At 44.5% G+C, this 17,792-nt stretch overlaps 1 protein-coding gene across 1 annotated transcript; it reads left to right on the top strand.

Moving 5' to 3' along the window:
* The first annotated feature begins 700 nt into the window (after window positions 1-700).
* On the top strand, window positions 701-17,684 carry CATSPER4 (cation channel, sperm associated 4). Its single transcript, XM_006862387.1, has 11 exons — window positions 701-772; window positions 876-950; window positions 1,569-1,709; window positions 8,771-8,872; window positions 12,990-13,087; window positions 13,242-13,362; window positions 13,569-13,702; window positions 15,068-15,242; window positions 16,162-16,361; window positions 16,725-16,884; window positions 17,631-17,684. The coding sequence occupies exons 1-11, from the start codon at window positions 701-703 to the stop codon at window positions 17,682-17,684; spliced, it is 1,332 nt and encodes a 443-aa protein (XP_006862449.1).
* The last annotated feature ends 108 nt before the right edge of the window (window positions 17,685-17,792 follow it).

Raw genomic sequence — 17,792 nt, 5'->3', positions numbered from 1 at the left:
TGCCTTTGATTTCCATATTGTAATCAGGACTCTGTTCCCTAGAAGGGAATGGGATGAAAAGTTGTCAGACTTCGGTGAATGATCTTAGACAAAAAGTGGCTGGGCTATTGTGTGGCCTAGTGGTTTGGGCTCCATCCCTGGAGCTCTAGGTCTATCCAGAAGAGGGATTCAAGGTCCATGGCTGGTGAAGACTTTTACCCATGTTCATCTCTCCCAGATGGTACACTCCTACAACTTCACCCCAGGGGATAGAGTAATGGGGAAACTGAGGCATCGAGAAGGGTGCCAATGCATGGAGGGCATGGTGGGCAGCCCTAGAGGTGGGGCTCATGGGTTGCTGTAACTGGTGGGGAGGCATGTAGTTTGCGTTCTGCTAGGAGAAAAGCTCTGGGCCAGAGACTTTTCTCCCCTCAGTCCAGCCTTACCTCCAGCTTCTAGAACCAGAGCAGGGACACATTCCTGTCTCCATCATTCAGGCTGCACTAGAGACCTGACCTATCAGCCTGTAACCTCAGGCCAACCCCTCACTGTCCCTAGCTTCCTTTATGGGGTAGAGAGGAGAACAATGGAAGGAGTTTCTCTCAGGGTTGGAATTTCTTGCTAGAATGTAGAGGTCACAGAAGTCTCTATGATATCACCACAAGGGGGAGCTAGGCCACTTGGAATGAGGTTTCTTTGAAGAGTAGGAGACTGAGCAGCAATGAGCAACACTCGAAGGGTCTGGTGGGAGCAATGGACAGACACCACCCGTATCAAACCTTTGTCCATCCTGGTAGGTGGCTCTGGCTCAACTCCACTGGAACCAGATACTCTGGAGTAGGGTGGAGTACGGGAGGGCACCGACTGCACTGATGGGTCCTCTTCTCACCTTGCAGAAGGCACCTCATGACTCCTACACACGGCCAGAGGAGCAAGTACTCATCAATCGTTGGGATATCAATAGTAACAGTGTGAGGGCAGGATGGGGCTGGGCCCGCAATGATCCCTCCCCCACAATGACGCTCCTTGTAGCTGTGCCCATGAGATGGTGGCCTTGCACCCTCCCTCCTTAACATCCCTCCAGAAGACCCTTCCCAGCAGTGATCCTTGCAGTGACCTACCCCCCATGCTAAATTAGTAACCAACTAGCAGTGCCCCCAGAGACTCCCCACATGAGAGCTTCCAAAATCATCTACCAGTGTTGTTGTTGTTATTAAGTGCCATTGAGTCGGTTCCAACCCACAGTGACCCTGTATAGGGTTTCCAAGGAGCGAATGGTGAGCTTGAACCACCGACCTTTTCGGTTCAAACCGACCTGGCAGTCCAGCACATTAACTCACAGCACCACACCAGTAGAGACTCCAAAAGGAACTCCTGTGATGATCTCCATAAAGAACCCATAGCAAGGACCCTTTAGGAGCCCTTTAGGTACTGACCTCTACACTGATGCCCCCATTCTATGATCCCCCCTCAGGTAACTTCTCCCCTAGAGTGGCCTCCCCAGGGACCCCCATTCCCTGAGAGAAACGTCCAGGCAGAGGCCTCCTACAGCGACGCCTGCCTGAAGAAAGTCCTCTGCCCTCTCCCAGGATGCCTGGGACATGCAAGTGTTCATGCGCATCTGTATCAAACGGCTGCTTCAACACCCAGCCTTCCAGCTGCTGCTGGCCCTGCTGTTGGTGGTCAATGCCATCTCCATCGCTATCCGCACCAACGCCGACCAAGAACAGGTGGGACACTAATATGATCTCTTCTTGCTCTGCTGGAAGACCTGAGGCAAGCCACTTCGCTATCTTAGTCTCTGGCTCCTTATCTGCCCATGATATTGATTAGATATTCTTTAAGGACTGTCAACTCAGACCTTCTAAGGTTCTAGAAGATCAAGGTAGAAGGGGCTTTGGAGCCCAGTTTTGAGAAATACAGTGGATTTCTACTGGGAGAGCAATGGTGTGAGCAGAGGTAGGTAAATTAGGAAATGATATCCAATTTTCATTAACAGATATCAACAAAGATTCAGTCTGTGCCAGACATTGTGTTGCATGTCAGCATTCCAGGAAGAGCACAATTGACCCACTTCCTGTTTCAGACAGATACAAGCATGTCATTACAAATGCCTGAGTATTACACAGAGTATATGGGAGCTTAAAGAAGGCAACCAAACCTCCTCTGTTTTGTAATTTCTTACCAAACCTAATGCCATTGAGTCGACTCTGACTCATAATGACCCTATATAGGGTTTCCGAGGCTGTAGATCTTGATAAGAGCAGAAAAAAACTCATCTTTCTTCCACAGAGCAGCTGGTGGGTTTGAATTGACAACCTTGCAGTTTGTAGACTGGTGCTTATCCTCAAGTTCTTACAGTCAGCCTAATTTTTAAAAACACTTAACCACAGGGTAAGTAAAAAAGTACAGCTACAAAATCAGAATCATTATTAAACAAAAATATCGAAATGTGAAACTACTGTTTTTTGACATATCCTTCATCCAGAACTATACATTTCTGAAAGGTTTGCTGTTGTTAGGTGCCATCAAGTCAGTACCGACTCATAGCAACCCTATGCACAACAGAACGAAACACTGCCTGATCCTGGGCCAACCTCACAATTGTTGCCATGCTTGAGCCCATTGATGCTGCCACTTTGCCAATCCATCTCTCTGAGGGTCTTCCTCTTTTTCTCTGACCCTCCACCTTACCAAACATGATATCCTTCTCTTAACCTTTTCCCAAAGAATTGTACACTCTTCGATTTATACTATGTCAGCAGTTTCGGTATCTTTGAGGAACTTATATCATATTCCTTTTCAATATTCTTTGAGTTTGAAAAACAAGAAGAAGTTTAAAGAAGCATGATTAGGGCGGTAGTGTGGATAGGATACTGTTGACTGGTGAAATTCTCAAAGAATGTGCAGGTGCATTGTTGTCATGGAAAAAAACTTCTCTATGCAATTCACCTTTTTCCCACCATTGCAGTTTTCAAGAACTTCTTAAAACTGCCTCCTAATAATTCCCCAGAGTCCTGTTGTGGCGCTGTAGGATCAGCACAAGGTCCAGGGTTCAAGCAAACAGCTGCTCCTTGGAAACCCCATATAGGGTCACTATGAGTCAGAATTGACTCGAAGGCACTTAACAACTAACAACAACAATGTTGTTAGTTGTTAAGTGCCTTCAAGTCGGTTCCGACCCATAGCGACCCTGTACAGGGTTTCCGAGGGTGTAAATCCTTACGGGAGTAGAAAGCCTCATCTTTCTCCCGCGGAACGGCTGGTAGTTTCGAACTGCTGACCTTATGGTTCGCAGCCCAATTCGTAACCACTACGCTACCAGAGCTCCTCAACAACAACAATATGTCTCCATTAATATGCTATGTTCTTTGAGAAAATCTGTCTAGACTTTCTCTTGAGAGTCCCAAAAAACAGGCACCATTACCTTCTCAGCTGACCTGTCTGCTTTACATTTAAGTGGCCCAGCACAGCCCCCTCAAGTCACTGTTTTAATTAGACTTTGCTTGCTGAATCATACTGATAAATCAAAGACTCATCCTTAGTTATGATTCATTTCATAAAATCATTTTCATTCACTTCAATCTTGCTTAAACGACTGATGGAAAGATCAGCTCTTTGAGCTAGCTGATCTTCAGACATCACTTTTGGCATCCATGTATCTGGAAGCTTGCTGAGGCCAAGATATTCACTTACAATTGAAAATGCTGAACGATGTAAGATCACAACTTTAATAGTCACTACATCAATGGTAAGTGTACGGTTTTCTTCCATCAGTTTCTGAACTTCAACCACAGTTTCATCTTTTGTACAGGTTGATGGTCTTCTCTTTCTTGGCTCATCTTTGAGGTCTTCTCAACCTTCCTTAAAATGCTAAAACTGTCATCTAAAAACTGTTGTTTTATGTAGGCAGTGTTCCCATGAATTTGTTGGATAGTTTCAATAATGACTTGGGAAGATGTCCACTTGAGTTTTGTTAAAATTTGGTATTAGTCCTGACCTCAAAAATAATCTTTTCCCCATAATGTAAAAAATAACCTTTTTTTTTCTTCTTGAAGGTACCCTAATGGACTCAAATAGTTGAGACAAGTTATCTGCAGCCATTCACAGACCAGAGACATGTTTAAACATGTTTTGTTTGGAATAAATCCATGCATGTATGAAATGGAACCCAAGTAGCAATACATTTACTTGTCCTCATACATGTATTATGCTATTTAAAATCAATATTTTTTTTTTTTTTTTAAAGCCAGTATAATGGTTAATGAGTTCAGTGAGATATATGGTCAATGATCAGATCCGGTGAGGTCTTTACATTATATTGAGGAATAGCTTTTATCCTGGTGTCAGTAGAAAGCATGGAAGTAACATCAAACATGTATTTAAAAAAATTAGATGGACTGTCACAGTATGAACTGTGGGAGGGAGGGAGCCAGGGATAGAAGACAGACTAGGCAGGACTCCAGTGCAGATGGTTAGGTGGGACACGGGCATGTGGCAATGAGTGAAAAGAGGTCAAATGCATTTGGGAAGTCTGTAGAGGTCTAATCCATGGGCCTTCTGATTGATTTTTATTTATAGCTAATGCTTAGTGGACATTGTGTACCAAGCACTGTGCTATTGTATTTAACTTATTCCATCATCTCATGCATGTACAGAAAAGAAGAGTAAAAAGTTACTTTTCTGACTTGAGCAAATATCAGGCTAGTGTAGTTTGTTGGGACATAGGACGAAGTGCAGGTGTGGGGATGATGCTGGGTCAGGTTGAGTTGTTCTGTGTTGAGGTACCTGTGCAATATGCAGACAGAGACCCTGGGGTTGGAGGTAAAACCTGAAAACCTGTAGAGAGCAATGGCTGGAGATGCAGATGTGAGTAGAAAGTAGAAGAGTTGCCTGCATAGAGGTGGATAGTTGCTAAAGCTAAGGAAATGGATGGAATTGCCTGGGAAGAGAGTGATGAGAGAGTATAGAAGGCCAAGTGAAAATGAGATGGGTTTGGACAAATTACAGCTGTACATCTGTCAATCCATCCATCTGGGGTAAAACCCACTGCCATTCATTTGATTCTGACTCATAACAACCACATAGGACAGAGTAGAACTGCTCCATAGGGTTTCAAAGACCAAATCTTTATAGGAACAGACATCCTCATCTTTCTCCTGCAGAGTAACTGGTGGGTTTGAACTGCCGTCCTTTTGGTTAACAGCCCAATACTTAATCCCCCATTCAGGGTACTAATCTAGGAATTATGAGTCAGAGGATGAGGAATTTGGTCAGGCCTGGCCTGGAGGGTGTGAGGAACTAGAGCAGCAGGAGTGGTTGAGACAGTCTAAGAGGGCTTGATGTCCTCCATCCTCAGGCCCAGTGCTTTTCTCCCCTACCTTCCTTTTCCAAATATCCCTGCTCTAGAAGGTAAGGAGTCCCTGAGTGGTGCAAACAGCTAACACACTCCACTGCTAACCAAAAAATTGATGGTCTAAGTCCACCCGAGACATCTCAGAAGAAAGTACTGGTGGTAATCTACTTCTGAAAAACCTGGTCAGTGGAAATCCCATGGAGTACAGTTCTACTCTGACACACATGGGGTTGCCATAAGTCAGAATCAACTCAATAGTAACTGCTGATGATAGTAGTTAGGAGCACACGTTTATAGTCAGCTAAGAATCTTTATCAACTAGCTGTGTGGCCTTGGACACCTCTCTTGATTCTTCATCTGTAAAATGGGAATAAATCTACTCTGCAGTTGTATACCTGTGAGAAGTTGAATTGACAAAAGTATGGTTAAAAAAAAAAAAAAATAGCGCTGTTCTTGTTTATATATAACCAAAATCCTCATGGGATTTGGTGCCTTGATTTGGATGTTTAGGGTCATGGTTTCATAAGACATCCAGTTAATTGTCCTAGTTATGTGTGCAATGCTTCGGTTCCTCCTCTTAGTTCATTGTGTTGTGCCTGGGGTCTTAAAAGATTGAAAGCAGCCCTACAAGCTACAATTGGTCTTTATTCACCATCCTAGAGCAACAGAGGAAGAAGGAGAGACAAAAATAGGAGGAGAAATGGGATGTGTGGCTTATATTGTCACTATGAACAACTGCCTCCTTTGCCATGAGATCAGGAGAACTGGATGGTTGATGTCTGGCTACCATTACTAAACATTTAAATGAAAGATTCTGTAGCAGACTCGTGATAAAAAGGGAAAAAAGAGTGAAATGCAGGAAAGAATCTCATATTCTCATTGACTCCAAACTTTCTGGAACCACTGAGACTGGTTGATTACCCTACCATCATCTTTAACCCTTAAACCAAAGTATCTCCTGAAGTCTTCTTAAAACCAAGTCATAATTCAATTTAACTAGTAAAGAATGTCTGCCTTGAGCACTGAACTCTTTTAGTATCTATCTAGATGGGATCACGTTGACAGCAGCAGTTTTGAAAGATTAGACAGGAAACTTTGGGGTCGTGAGTTTATGTCAAATGGGAGCAGAAGAACTTAGACAAAGAGGATGGAATGGTTACACAAGTAAAAGAATGTAATCAATTTCACTGAACTGTACATGTAGAAATTATTGAATCAGTTTATGTTCTCCAGTGTATATTCTCAACAACAATAAAAAGACATTCTTTTTTTTTTTTCAACTCTTTAGGATAGGGGTGGGGAACCTTTTTGCTGCCAAATTTATATCATTTGCAGGCCATACAACTTTATCAACTTAAAAAAAAAACTGAAGCACAATTATGATAGATCTCCATATATTTGCATGAAAAAAATATCCAGCACACATTGTTAACTAAAAAATTAAGAGTATGGAAAACTATGTACAATGTACCTTAAAAAAAAAAGTGTGTATATTTGTAAGACACACCCTAAGCTTTAAAAAAAAAAAAAAAAAAGAAACAATAAACCATTTATCTACTTAAAAAAAAAGTAGCCTTCTATATTTAGTCAAACATTTAATTAACTCACCTCTAATGTGATGGTGTGGCCTATGGGCTAATGCATCAGACTGCAAGTCATTTGAACTGCAAGATCGGTGGTTCAAGCTCACCAGCTGCTCCTTGGAAACCCTATACAGGGTTGCTATGGGTCGGAATCAACTCGACGGCACTTAATAACAACAATGTGATGGAGTCCTGGTGTGGCGCTGTGGGTTAATGTGCCAGACTGCAAAGCCGTTTAAACTGCAAGGTTGGTAGTTCAAGCTCACCAGCTGCTCCTTGGAAACCCTATACAGGGTCTCGTGGGTCGGAACCAACTCGATGGCATTTAACAACAACAACAATGTGATGGCTGGATTGAGGTTGCCTTGGCAGGGCCAGACCAAATAATTCCTCCCGCCAGCCAAACATTCCCCACCCCTGCTTTAGGATAATGGAAATGATAAATAATGTGAAATGATGTACAAGGGGACTTCAAAAAGCTCCTGGGAAAATTCCATTATCCTCCTTTTTTAAAAAAAACTTTTTATTGTGAATTGAGTGAAGACTTACAGAGAAGACCAACAGTTGCACATTCAACAAATCTTACACTTCGTCTCATCTCAGTTGTAATCCCTTCAATGTATTATCACTTTTTCCACTTCCTCACTTATTTCTTGTTTACATTTCTCTTTCTTTCCCCTTTCTTCTGAATTTTATCATTTTGCAAACTCTCCCCATTTGTGACTTTTGAGTTTCATTCCACATTTTCTCCCACTCTATCTAGGACCTTCTAATGTGATCCCTTTCAGAATAGTTGGTAGAGTAGCCAGGCACCATCCAGAGATTGATGTCCGCTGGACTAATTGTTTCCAACTGTCTTCAATTTTCATCTCTTTTCTTTGGTTTGGACAGGAAGAGACCAATATTTGAAGTCCTGGTGTGTAATGCACTGCTGGGTAATGCACTGATTGCAAAGTTAATTTGAGTTGCAAGATCAGCAGAAACTCTCCATAGGGTCTCTATGAGTCGGAACCAAGTTTACTTAATAACAACCACAACTTCTTTGCTTTGCATAGGGAGAGACCAATAGTTGCACTGAGATGGCTATTCAGCTAAGCTTTTAAGATCCCAGTAGCTACTCACTGAAATACAATTGTCTTTTTGGACTGTGTTATACCAATGGACCATGGTGTCCCACAAGACTATGATCCTGAATCCCCAGGCCCGGCAACTCATTCCTCAAAGGTATTTGGTAATGTCTAAGACATTTTCAAAATTTTGCCCCTTGTATACAACAGAGTCCTGGTGTAGCACACTGTAAGATAAGCATGGTACTGCTAACTGCAAGATTGGCATTTCAAATCCACCAGCTGCTTCTCAGAAACCCTATATGGGATTGCTATGAGTCAAAACCAACTCAACAGCACTTAACAACAACCACTGCTGCACCACATTCATGTTAGCAGCAAAGGTAAAACACCCATGTACAAACAGCCTCTGCCAAACCTTTATATATTTGTAGGTAGACTCCCTTTCTCCTTCCCACACCTGCTCAGCCTATGCATCTATTCATGTTGTTAAGTGCCACCAAGTGGGTTCCAACTCATAGAGAACCTGTATAGGGTTTCCAAGGAACAGTTGGTTGGTTTGAATCACCAACCTTGTGGTTAGCAGTCTGGTGTTTATTCTAAAGCACTACATCAGATCACTGTTTTATTGCAGGATTGTGTATATAGCAGTATTTACCTCTGTTTTCTTTAACTTTTCCAGTTTTCTTTGTGTCTTCCTCAACAGGCATCCTCTCTCCCTCGGCCTTGCCCAAGGCCAACTCCACTGACCTCTCTCCTGCTCTTTTTCTCTGTCTCCCATGTAGAAACACTATGAATTGTTCTCTATCATGGATAATATTGTGTTGACCATACTTATCTGTGAAGTTCTCCTTGGCTGGTTCAGTGGCTTCTGGATTTTCTGGAAGGTGAGATCCTAGACCCCTCTCTGTCACTGACCCTACTCCCTGAGACCACCCACTCACCCGTTTCTGGTCCTGCAAACTGTGGATAGATGTATGTGTGTGTTTGTGTGTATAGAGAGACAGAGAAAGACTTTTAAAATGTCTGTGATATGACAGAAAGTAACTGGGACTAGAGCGTCGCTGCTTGGGTCTCAAGTCCTACTCCAACCTTCCCCAACTCTGTGATCTTGGGCAAACCTTGATTTCCTTATTTAAAAATGGAATTGAGAGTGCCAACCAGGCAGTGTTTTGTTCTGTTGTATTTAGGGTCACTATGAGTCGGTACCGACTCGATGGCACCTAACAACGACAACAACCCTAATTTACAGTGGGTACTCTGGTAGCGTAGTGGTTACGAATCGGGCTGCGAACCTTAAGGTCAGCGGTTCGAAACTACCAGCCGCTCCGCGGGAGAAAGATGAGGCTTTCTACTCCCGTAAAGATTTACACCCTCAGAAACCTTGTACAGGGTCGCTATGGGTCGGACCCGACTCGATGGCACTTAACAACAACAACAACAACTTGATGGTACTTAGAAACAACAGAGCAAAAGTCAACAAACGTTTTCTGTAAAATCCAGTCGAAAAATAATTTAAGCTTTATGAGTCATCAGGTTTCTGTTACAACTATTAAACTCTGTCAAAGTAGCCATAGATGATACATAAACAAATGAGTATGGATTTATTTAATAAAACTTTATTCACTGAAATGTGAAATGAATATGTGTAATTTTATAAAGGATATGAAACAAATATCATTTTTGGTAAAGTGGAGGGTCGGAGAAAAAGAGGAAGACCCCCAATGAGATAGATTGGCACAGTGGCAGCAGCAATGGGCTTGGGCGTAAGGATTGTGTGGTTGGCACGGGACTGAGTAGTGTTTCGTTCTGTTGTGCATAGGATCACTATGAGTCGGTACCAACTCAATGGCACCTAACAGCAGCAACAATTTTTACAAATCACAAAATACTACTCTTTAAATAAAAATTTCCCCAACCATTTAAAAATGCACAAAAGCATTTTTAGCTCATCAGCCTACTGGCTAGATTTGGCCCATGGGCTGTAGTGTACTGACCCTGATGCTGTTGTTAGCTACCATTGAGTTCATCTGACTCATGATGACCCCTTGTGGAGTTCCTGGGTGGTGCACACCATTGATTCAGTGCTTGACTACTGACCAAAAGGTGGGCAGCTTGAATCTACTCAGAGGTGCCCCTGAAGACAGGGGCCTGGTGATTTGCTCCTGAAAGGTCACAGCCTTGAAAACTCTAGGGAACAGTTCTTCTCTGCAGACATGCAGTCACTAGGATCCTTATTCTGTTGTTGTTGTTAAGTGCTGTAGACTAGGTTCTGACTCACAGTGACCCTGTACAGAATTTCTGAGGAGTGGCTGGTGAGTTTGAGCCACTGACCTTGTGATTCAAACCAACCTTGCGGTCCAGTGCATTAATTTAAGGTTACTTTAAAAGAAACAAAGGAAAATTCAGACTCCTTAAATAAAGACTTCTGGTTATTGTTGTTGGGTGCCACAGAGCTAATTCCAATTTATAATGATGCCGTGTGTCCAAATAGAATTGACCCATAGAGGGTTTTTTTGTTTTGTTTTGTTTTTAAATGTTTTACTGTGAATTATGTGATAGTTTACATGGGAGAACAATAGTTTTACATTCATCCTATCGTATATCGTTTCATTGCTGTGGTTACAATCCCCTTCATGCATCATCAACCAACTAAAGGGTATATCCTATAAGCCTGCCTCCCTTCCTCCCCCGCCCCATGGTCGTCAGCACACAGCCCCTCTCTTTCTCTGTGTCTAAAGTCCCCAGCTTCTCCATCTCTCCATGTCATCGTCTCTGCCTCCATCTCAAGCATCACTGCTTCTCTGGGTAGGGTCCCGCTCTTGGCTCTTCTCCCTTGATGGTCCCAGGGACCTCTGCTCCTAGATTGAAAAGTTAATCACTCCCCTTCTTCCTACAAAACGTCTACCTTTACATTTAAAACCCTCACAATCAGTCCTGATAACAATTATTCACTATTATATCACAAGAGACCTATCCAAATTTCCTTTCATTAGCCCCCCCTAGACAGATTGGCTACTACTCAGTGGAGATTCCACCTTCCTACATGCCCTCTGGATCTAGGTTCCCTCTTGAAAACTTATAAGCCAGTCACTTCTTGCCTTTGTAGCCCACCTCCACCCCCACCGCCATTTTGGGTAGGACCCATAGAGTTTTGAAAGCAGATCACCAGGTCTTGTTCCCACCAGACTGCTGAGTGAGTTTGAACCACCAACCTTTTACTTAGCAGTGGAGCTCTTAACCATTTGTACCACCAGGGTTCCAAGACTTCTGGTACCTCCAGGCATGTGAGAGAAAGGAGAGGTACCACTGACCCTTGTTGTTGTTAAGTGCCATTGAGTCAGATCCAACTCATAGGGCCCTATAGGAGCGACTGGTGAGTTTAAACTGCTGACTTTGCAGTCAAGTGCTTAGCTTATAGTGCCACATCAGGACCCTTATTTGGCTTAAAAACGTTATCTCCAGATATTGCCAAATGTCATTTGGAGGACAAAATTACCTTAATGGCTCCAGAGAATTTGAAGTTCTGTACTTTTCCCATTTTGATCAGGATTCTTCTGTAGAATCTTTTATGAAAATAATCAGTAATGTTCTCAGAAGGGATCAGTCCCTGAAGAAGGACATCATGTTTGGTAAAGTAGAGAGTCAGAAACAAAAAGGAAGACCCTCAAGGAGATGAACTGACGCAGTTGCTACAACCATGGGCTAAAGCATGGCAACAGTTGTGAGGATGGCCCAGCATCAGGCCATGTTCTGTTCTGTTGTGCACAGTGGTTGCATTATGTTGTACTGTGAGTAGGAACCCACTCAATGGCACCCAATAACAACAAGATAGAGCCAGGTTGCATAACAGGAAGCATTCAGTTGCTAACCAAAAGGTAAGCGCTTCAAACACAGTGGCTACGTGACAATCTGCTCCCATAAAGATTTTGTTGTTAAGTACCATCAAGTTGTTTCTGACTCATAGTGACCCAGTATGGGGTTTCCAAGGAGTTGAACCAACAATTTTGTGATTAGCAGTTCAGTATTTACCCTACAGTGGCACCCCAGGACTCCCTATAATAAAGATTATAGCCTGAAAAACCTTACTGGGCAGTTCTACTGTATGGGGTCAATATGAGATAAATTTGGCTCAACGTACCTAACAATAATATCTGTGGTTCAGATTTTGAGAAGTGGGATCATTGACCACAGGGTAAATACATCTATTGTTAGTTAGACCACATTTCCCTCTTTAGTGTAAAATTTTCACACATGTGGGCTTTGTTTCTTCCCACCTTTATAAGTGTCTTGGAATCCTGATGTGGTGCTGTGGGTTAATGTGCCAGACTGCAAAGCTGTTCAAACTGCAAGGTCAGCTGTTCAAACTGCAAGGTCGGCAGTTAAAACTCACCAGCCACTCTTCAGATACCCTACACAGGGTTGCTATGGGTCGGAACTGATTTGATGGCACTTAACAATAACAAAAACACAACATAAATGTCTTGTGGACAAAGGGCTTCCATAATTTGCCTGTCACCCTTTCTTGTAGTCTGAAAGTAATTTCACCTTTGAACTAGTTACTGAAATGGTATTGCCTAATGCTTTTATTAGTATTTGTTTTCATTTTATTATTTATTATAGTTGGTGTCACACATAGGATGGAACGCTCACTTTCTAGTCACCTAACTGTAGGAAAAGTCCATTTTCAGCTGAGTACTATTCAAGGTGGGCTCTCGGTTTCCACGGTGGAATTAGCTATGTAGACACGAGATTTTCCACTTTGTGTCCCCAAAACTGCACTTGGCTTGACACACGAATGGGACAGTGTGTGCATGTGTGTTCAGTGACATGCTTGGGAGACAGCATGGTAGCAGCAGTGTATAGCAAGCAGCCAACTAACCTTGTTCCCAAAAGAATGTCACATCCTGATCCTTGGAGTGTAGGGAGGGCAGACCCATGATGTCCCCATAATTTGGGCCTGACAGACCCCTTTGAGGCTGCCCAACCCCCCACCCCCCACAGGATGCCTGGAACGTCCTCAACTTCCTTATCACCTTTATCTTGCTCCTGGGGTTCTTCCTTGAAGGACTAAATGCCAAGTCTATCACCTATACACTCAGGTGAGCTGGGAGCTCTGGAGGGAAGAGGGAGACTGTCTGTAACTGGGAGTGTGGAAGGGGGTTGGCAGTTCTGCCTTTCTGTGCAGGTGGTGGGGCAATGGGCAGGAGGGGTCTGGGAAGGGTTGAGGGGCATCCCTGAGAGGCTTTACCACAGGGCGCTTCGTCTGGTGCATGTGTGCATGGCGGTGGAGCCCCTGGCTCAGATCATCAATGTCATTGTGCAGTCAATACCTGGCATGGTCAATATCATGATCCTCCTCCTCTTCTTCATGCTGGTCAGTGCCCTCCCCCAACTTCAGCCTCTCCCTTTCCTTGAGCAGGGCCCCTGGGTCATTGCGGATGAGTGTGTTTGGAGAAGGGGAGAGGCCTGTGGGTCTGAATCCCCTCAATTCCCTTGGCAGTGTTCATTTGCATGGCATTGGCATGTTCTGTCCCTAAGGCCCTTGGACGAAGTCAGGGCAGAGCTTCGGTCTCCTTGCAGGTGTTCTCTGTGTTTGGGGTCACACTCTTTGGTGCATTCGTGCCCCAACATTTCCAGAACATAAAGGTTGCCTTGTACTCCCTCTTCATCTGCATCACCCAGGACGGTTGGGTGGACATCTACAGTGACTTTAAGTAAGTGACAGACAGTAGAGCTTCCACGCCCATCCCAGCCTGGCGAGGAACTCCCATGGGGCAGGGAAACAGAGAAGGGAGAGAGCTTTCAGAGGGAGTGGGGACTCCTGGTATAGGGATGAAGATGGTCTAGCTGGAGGGGGTACCTCAACCTTTAAGCTGGGAGAAAGAAGACCAACATCTAGATTTATGGTTAGCTTTCAGAAGCCCTGCCCCTCTTGAAACCCCACCTATTCAAATTTCCACTCCTGGCTTGTTCATGGTACTCTTTCCATCATGCTAAAGAGCTGAGTAGCTAAAACTTACAGGATCATGATGGGAGGAGTCTCCATAAACCTAGAGTAACAAGGCAGTCTCCCAGCCCACACTGGAACCCACCAAATTGTCTACACTCCTGAAACTTTGGGATCTCATTAATTTTTAGACCTGGGGCCCAAGGTCATTTGGCCATTAAGTCTAAGCTCACTTTCCAGTCCACTGTAGGAAGTGAATCCCTCTACGTGATTTCTTAAAAATCCCTTTCATGTGAAGGTAGAAACCAACTCAGTCGGCGAAGGATTTCTCCAGTCATTATCCATTAAGAAGTTGTTGTTATGTGCCATCAAGTTGGTTCCAACTCATAGTGACTCTGTATAGATGGAAAAATCACAAACTACAAAATAAAGGTGGACCAGGCTTTGAGTCTTTTCTCTATTACATGAACTGTGCAGACTTTGACAAGTTCCTTCATCTCAATTCTGAGCCTCAGTTTCCTCATCTGTAGAGTGGGGATTATAGCCTTAACTATGTCATGGATTGCTGTGAAGATCAATAGAGAAAACCTTTATAAATGACGTTGCCATGAACCAGGGGCTGACTTGATGATCAACCACAAAAATAGACCTCTTAGCATACAGCTTGGCACAGAGTGGTCCTATTTCTATCTTACATACATATACTTTCAGTGAGGAAAAAAACATCTGGGAAGATTTTTTAATGAGCGTTTTTATAACAAGATATTAACAGTGATTAAGTCAAGAGTGGATTGAAATTTTTCTGTTGTTGTAATTTTCTTTTGTTTTTTTTTTTCTATAATGAGTGTGTATTACTTTTAAAATAAGAAACACATGAAGTGCTAAGAGATGGAAACTGATCATGCTGATGAGCAAACCCCCATCTTGCAGGCATGACTTAAGAACTAACCTGCTGTCTGGCAGCACAGCAGGTGTTCAGAGGGAAGTAGCTGCTGGGACAATTAGGAATAACACATTAGATCTGCACAACAATGAGGCAGGCAGAAGCCCTACTTGTCCCCATTTCATAGATGAGAAAACTGAGGCTCAAGGGGCCAGAGAAGTGATGGAGTGCCCTGCCTGCCATCTCCAGGTTGAAGCATAGGGAATATGCAGTGGAGATTGGGGGTGCCATCTACTTTATCATCTTCATCACCCTTGGTGCCTTCATTGGCATCAACCTGTTGGTCGTCGTGGTGACTACCAACCTGGAGCTAATGGTGAAGAGAGGAGACCAAGGGAAGTCGTATAAAATAACCTTTAGTGAGGTGAGTGGGATGGGCAGGGCAAGAGGGAGGAAAAGGGAGTGTGTATGAAGTCCTGGTATGGTGCTGTGGGTTGATGCGCCAGACTGCAAAGCCGTTTGAACTGCAAGGTCGGTGGTTCAAGCTCACCAGCTGCTCCTTGGAAACCCTAAACAAGGTCGCTATGGGTTGGAACCGACTCGACGGCACTTTACAACAACAACAACAACAATGCTAAATTGAGGCTATGTGAAGGTGTGTGTATGCTTACACACTCACGGACATTGTGTATGGGCAGAGCCCTGGAGAAAACCCAGTCTAACACCTGGAGGCAGCATCCCCACACCTTGAGTGCTAACCCACCAACTGAGGTTTATGATGAATAGAGATTTCTTAGACATCATGTTTCTATGACGACCAAACCCAGAACAGCTGGGAGACCTCAGGTCATTTAACCAATCTAAGGCCTGATGTCTTCTGTAAAGTAGAAATAATCATAGCATTTGTCTCATAGGGCTATTAGGATTACATGGGCTAATGCACAGTGCTTGACCCATATTAAGCACTCAATAATGTTTGTTGCAGTCTTTTTCACCCAGGGGTAGAACTTCCATAAGGCTGGAGGGGAGGGGTATTTTCCAAAGTGATGTTGTGGCTTGTGACTTGAGAGAAGGTAGAACTTTACAATGTTGCTGAGAGATGTAGGGACTATTTTGAAAGAGAGTGAGAATTTCCCTGTTAAGTGGGAAAAGGGTTTGTGTCTTTGAGTTTCAGATCCCACAGCAAGACAGGGAAGCTAAGATTTGGTTTCAGCTGAAATGAGGGGCATGGACCCCTGATGTCCTTAAGAGACTTCATCCTCTAGAAGCCAAGCAGGAAGAGGCTGGGGGAGGGGATGCCAGCCTGGACAGTGAGTCCCCTGTCCACTCCACCCCCCTTCCAGGAGCAGGACATGACTACGGATCTGCCACTGGTGCACTGTGTAGCAGCCCGCTTGGAGAAGTCTGGCCTCCCCCAGGAGCCGCTTGTGGGGGGTCCCCTGTCAAACCTCTCAGAGACCACGTGTGACAACTTCTGTTTGGTTTTGGAGGCGATACAGGAGAACTTGAAGGAGTACAAGGAGATCCGAGATGAGCTCAACACGTAGGGGTAGTACTGGGGGGAGGGGGTGCCCCCGAGTCCGTGAGGAAGAGCTGGACAGTCTCAGAATCTTCTGGACTTAAGCCCCCACATTTCACAATGAGGATCTCAGGACCCAGGGAGGTTAAGTGATTTGTCCAGGGTCACGTAACCTGTTGGTGGAAGATTTCCATAGTCCCCCATTTCACAAGAGGTCACAGCTCAGCTTGGATCGCTCTCGAGGCCAGTGGAGGAGGAAAGGGGGGTGGGCGCACACCAGGGAAGAGGTAGGAGTACTCCCCATCATACACACACACACACACACACACACACACACACACACACACACACACGGCAGTATCAGAACGCACTCTGTCTCGCCCCCAGCATTGTGGAAGAGGTACGCTCCATACGCTTCAATCAGGAGCAAGAGCAGGAGACCATGCTCAAGTACCAGACGAGCCAGCCTATTATGGAGAGCACGACCTCTGTGGAAGTCCGCCAACACCAGCAAGATTTGCTTTCGGCGCTCATAAACAAGGAAAAGGTTCTTGCTGTTCCTACCCAATTAGGATTGGCCGCGCCTGACCCAATGCAGCCTCTAGTCTTTATTTAAAGTTTCTGTCTATTCCGGAGTTACCATTCGGAAGTACAGCCCAATCCCTTTAGTCCCACCCTCTCCTTCTATGAGGGCCTGGCCCACTCCCGTCAGACCCCCGTCCCCTTGGGCAATTTGCGCTAACCTCCTAAGGGATAACTACTAACTAAAAGGTGAATGGCTTGAATCTACCCAAAGGAGATTTAAAAGACAAACCTGGCCATCTGCTTCTGACAGGTGACAGTCTTGAGAACCCTGTGGAACAGTTCTACTCTGCCACATGGGTGCACTATGAGTCAGAATAGCTCGAGGGCAACTAACAGCAACAGCACCCCAAGCCTAGCCTTTCTTAGTGTGACCCATTCAGTTCCTGCTTAGTATCATATACTTAGGGCAACTGGGTCTTATCTGGGCTGCATATCACAGACTCCTGGTTTCTCTTTTAAGGGAGACAGCTTCTGAGGAGAAAGAGGTAGATACCCACTTTATTTCCTGTCTCTCCCAGCCTCTTACACTGTCTGACTGGTATAGAATGACCTGGAACCTTGTGAATAGCACCCACAGCCTGGGTTCCCAATCTCAGAGGGGCAGTCCTAGGCAGGCTGGATGGGGCAGCCTTTGAAGTTTAAAGCTGGAGGGAGGGAGTAAGGGAGATTGTAGTTGGGAGATTGACAAGTAAACCTCTTGATTTGCAGGTTCAGGGATCCAGTACAACGATACTGTATAGTAAACGCAAGTCCAGTCACTGAGAGGGCACGAGGAGAGCCAAGGAAGGAGTCTGCGCACACACACACCCAGCTGTTGCATCTTCCTGCATCCCTAGCTTGGTTTGGCACAGCCTGACTTGAGCTGATCCC

Source organism: Chrysochloris asiatica, unplaced genomic scaffold, assembly GCF_000296735.1.
Source record: "Chrysochloris asiatica unplaced genomic scaffold, ChrAsi1.0 scaffold00047, whole genome shotgun sequence".
NCBI classification, from domain to species: Eukaryota; Metazoa; Chordata; class Mammalia; order Afrosoricida; family Chrysochloridae; genus Chrysochloris; species Chrysochloris asiatica.
This window is presented reverse-complemented; position numbering and strand designations above follow the sequence as displayed.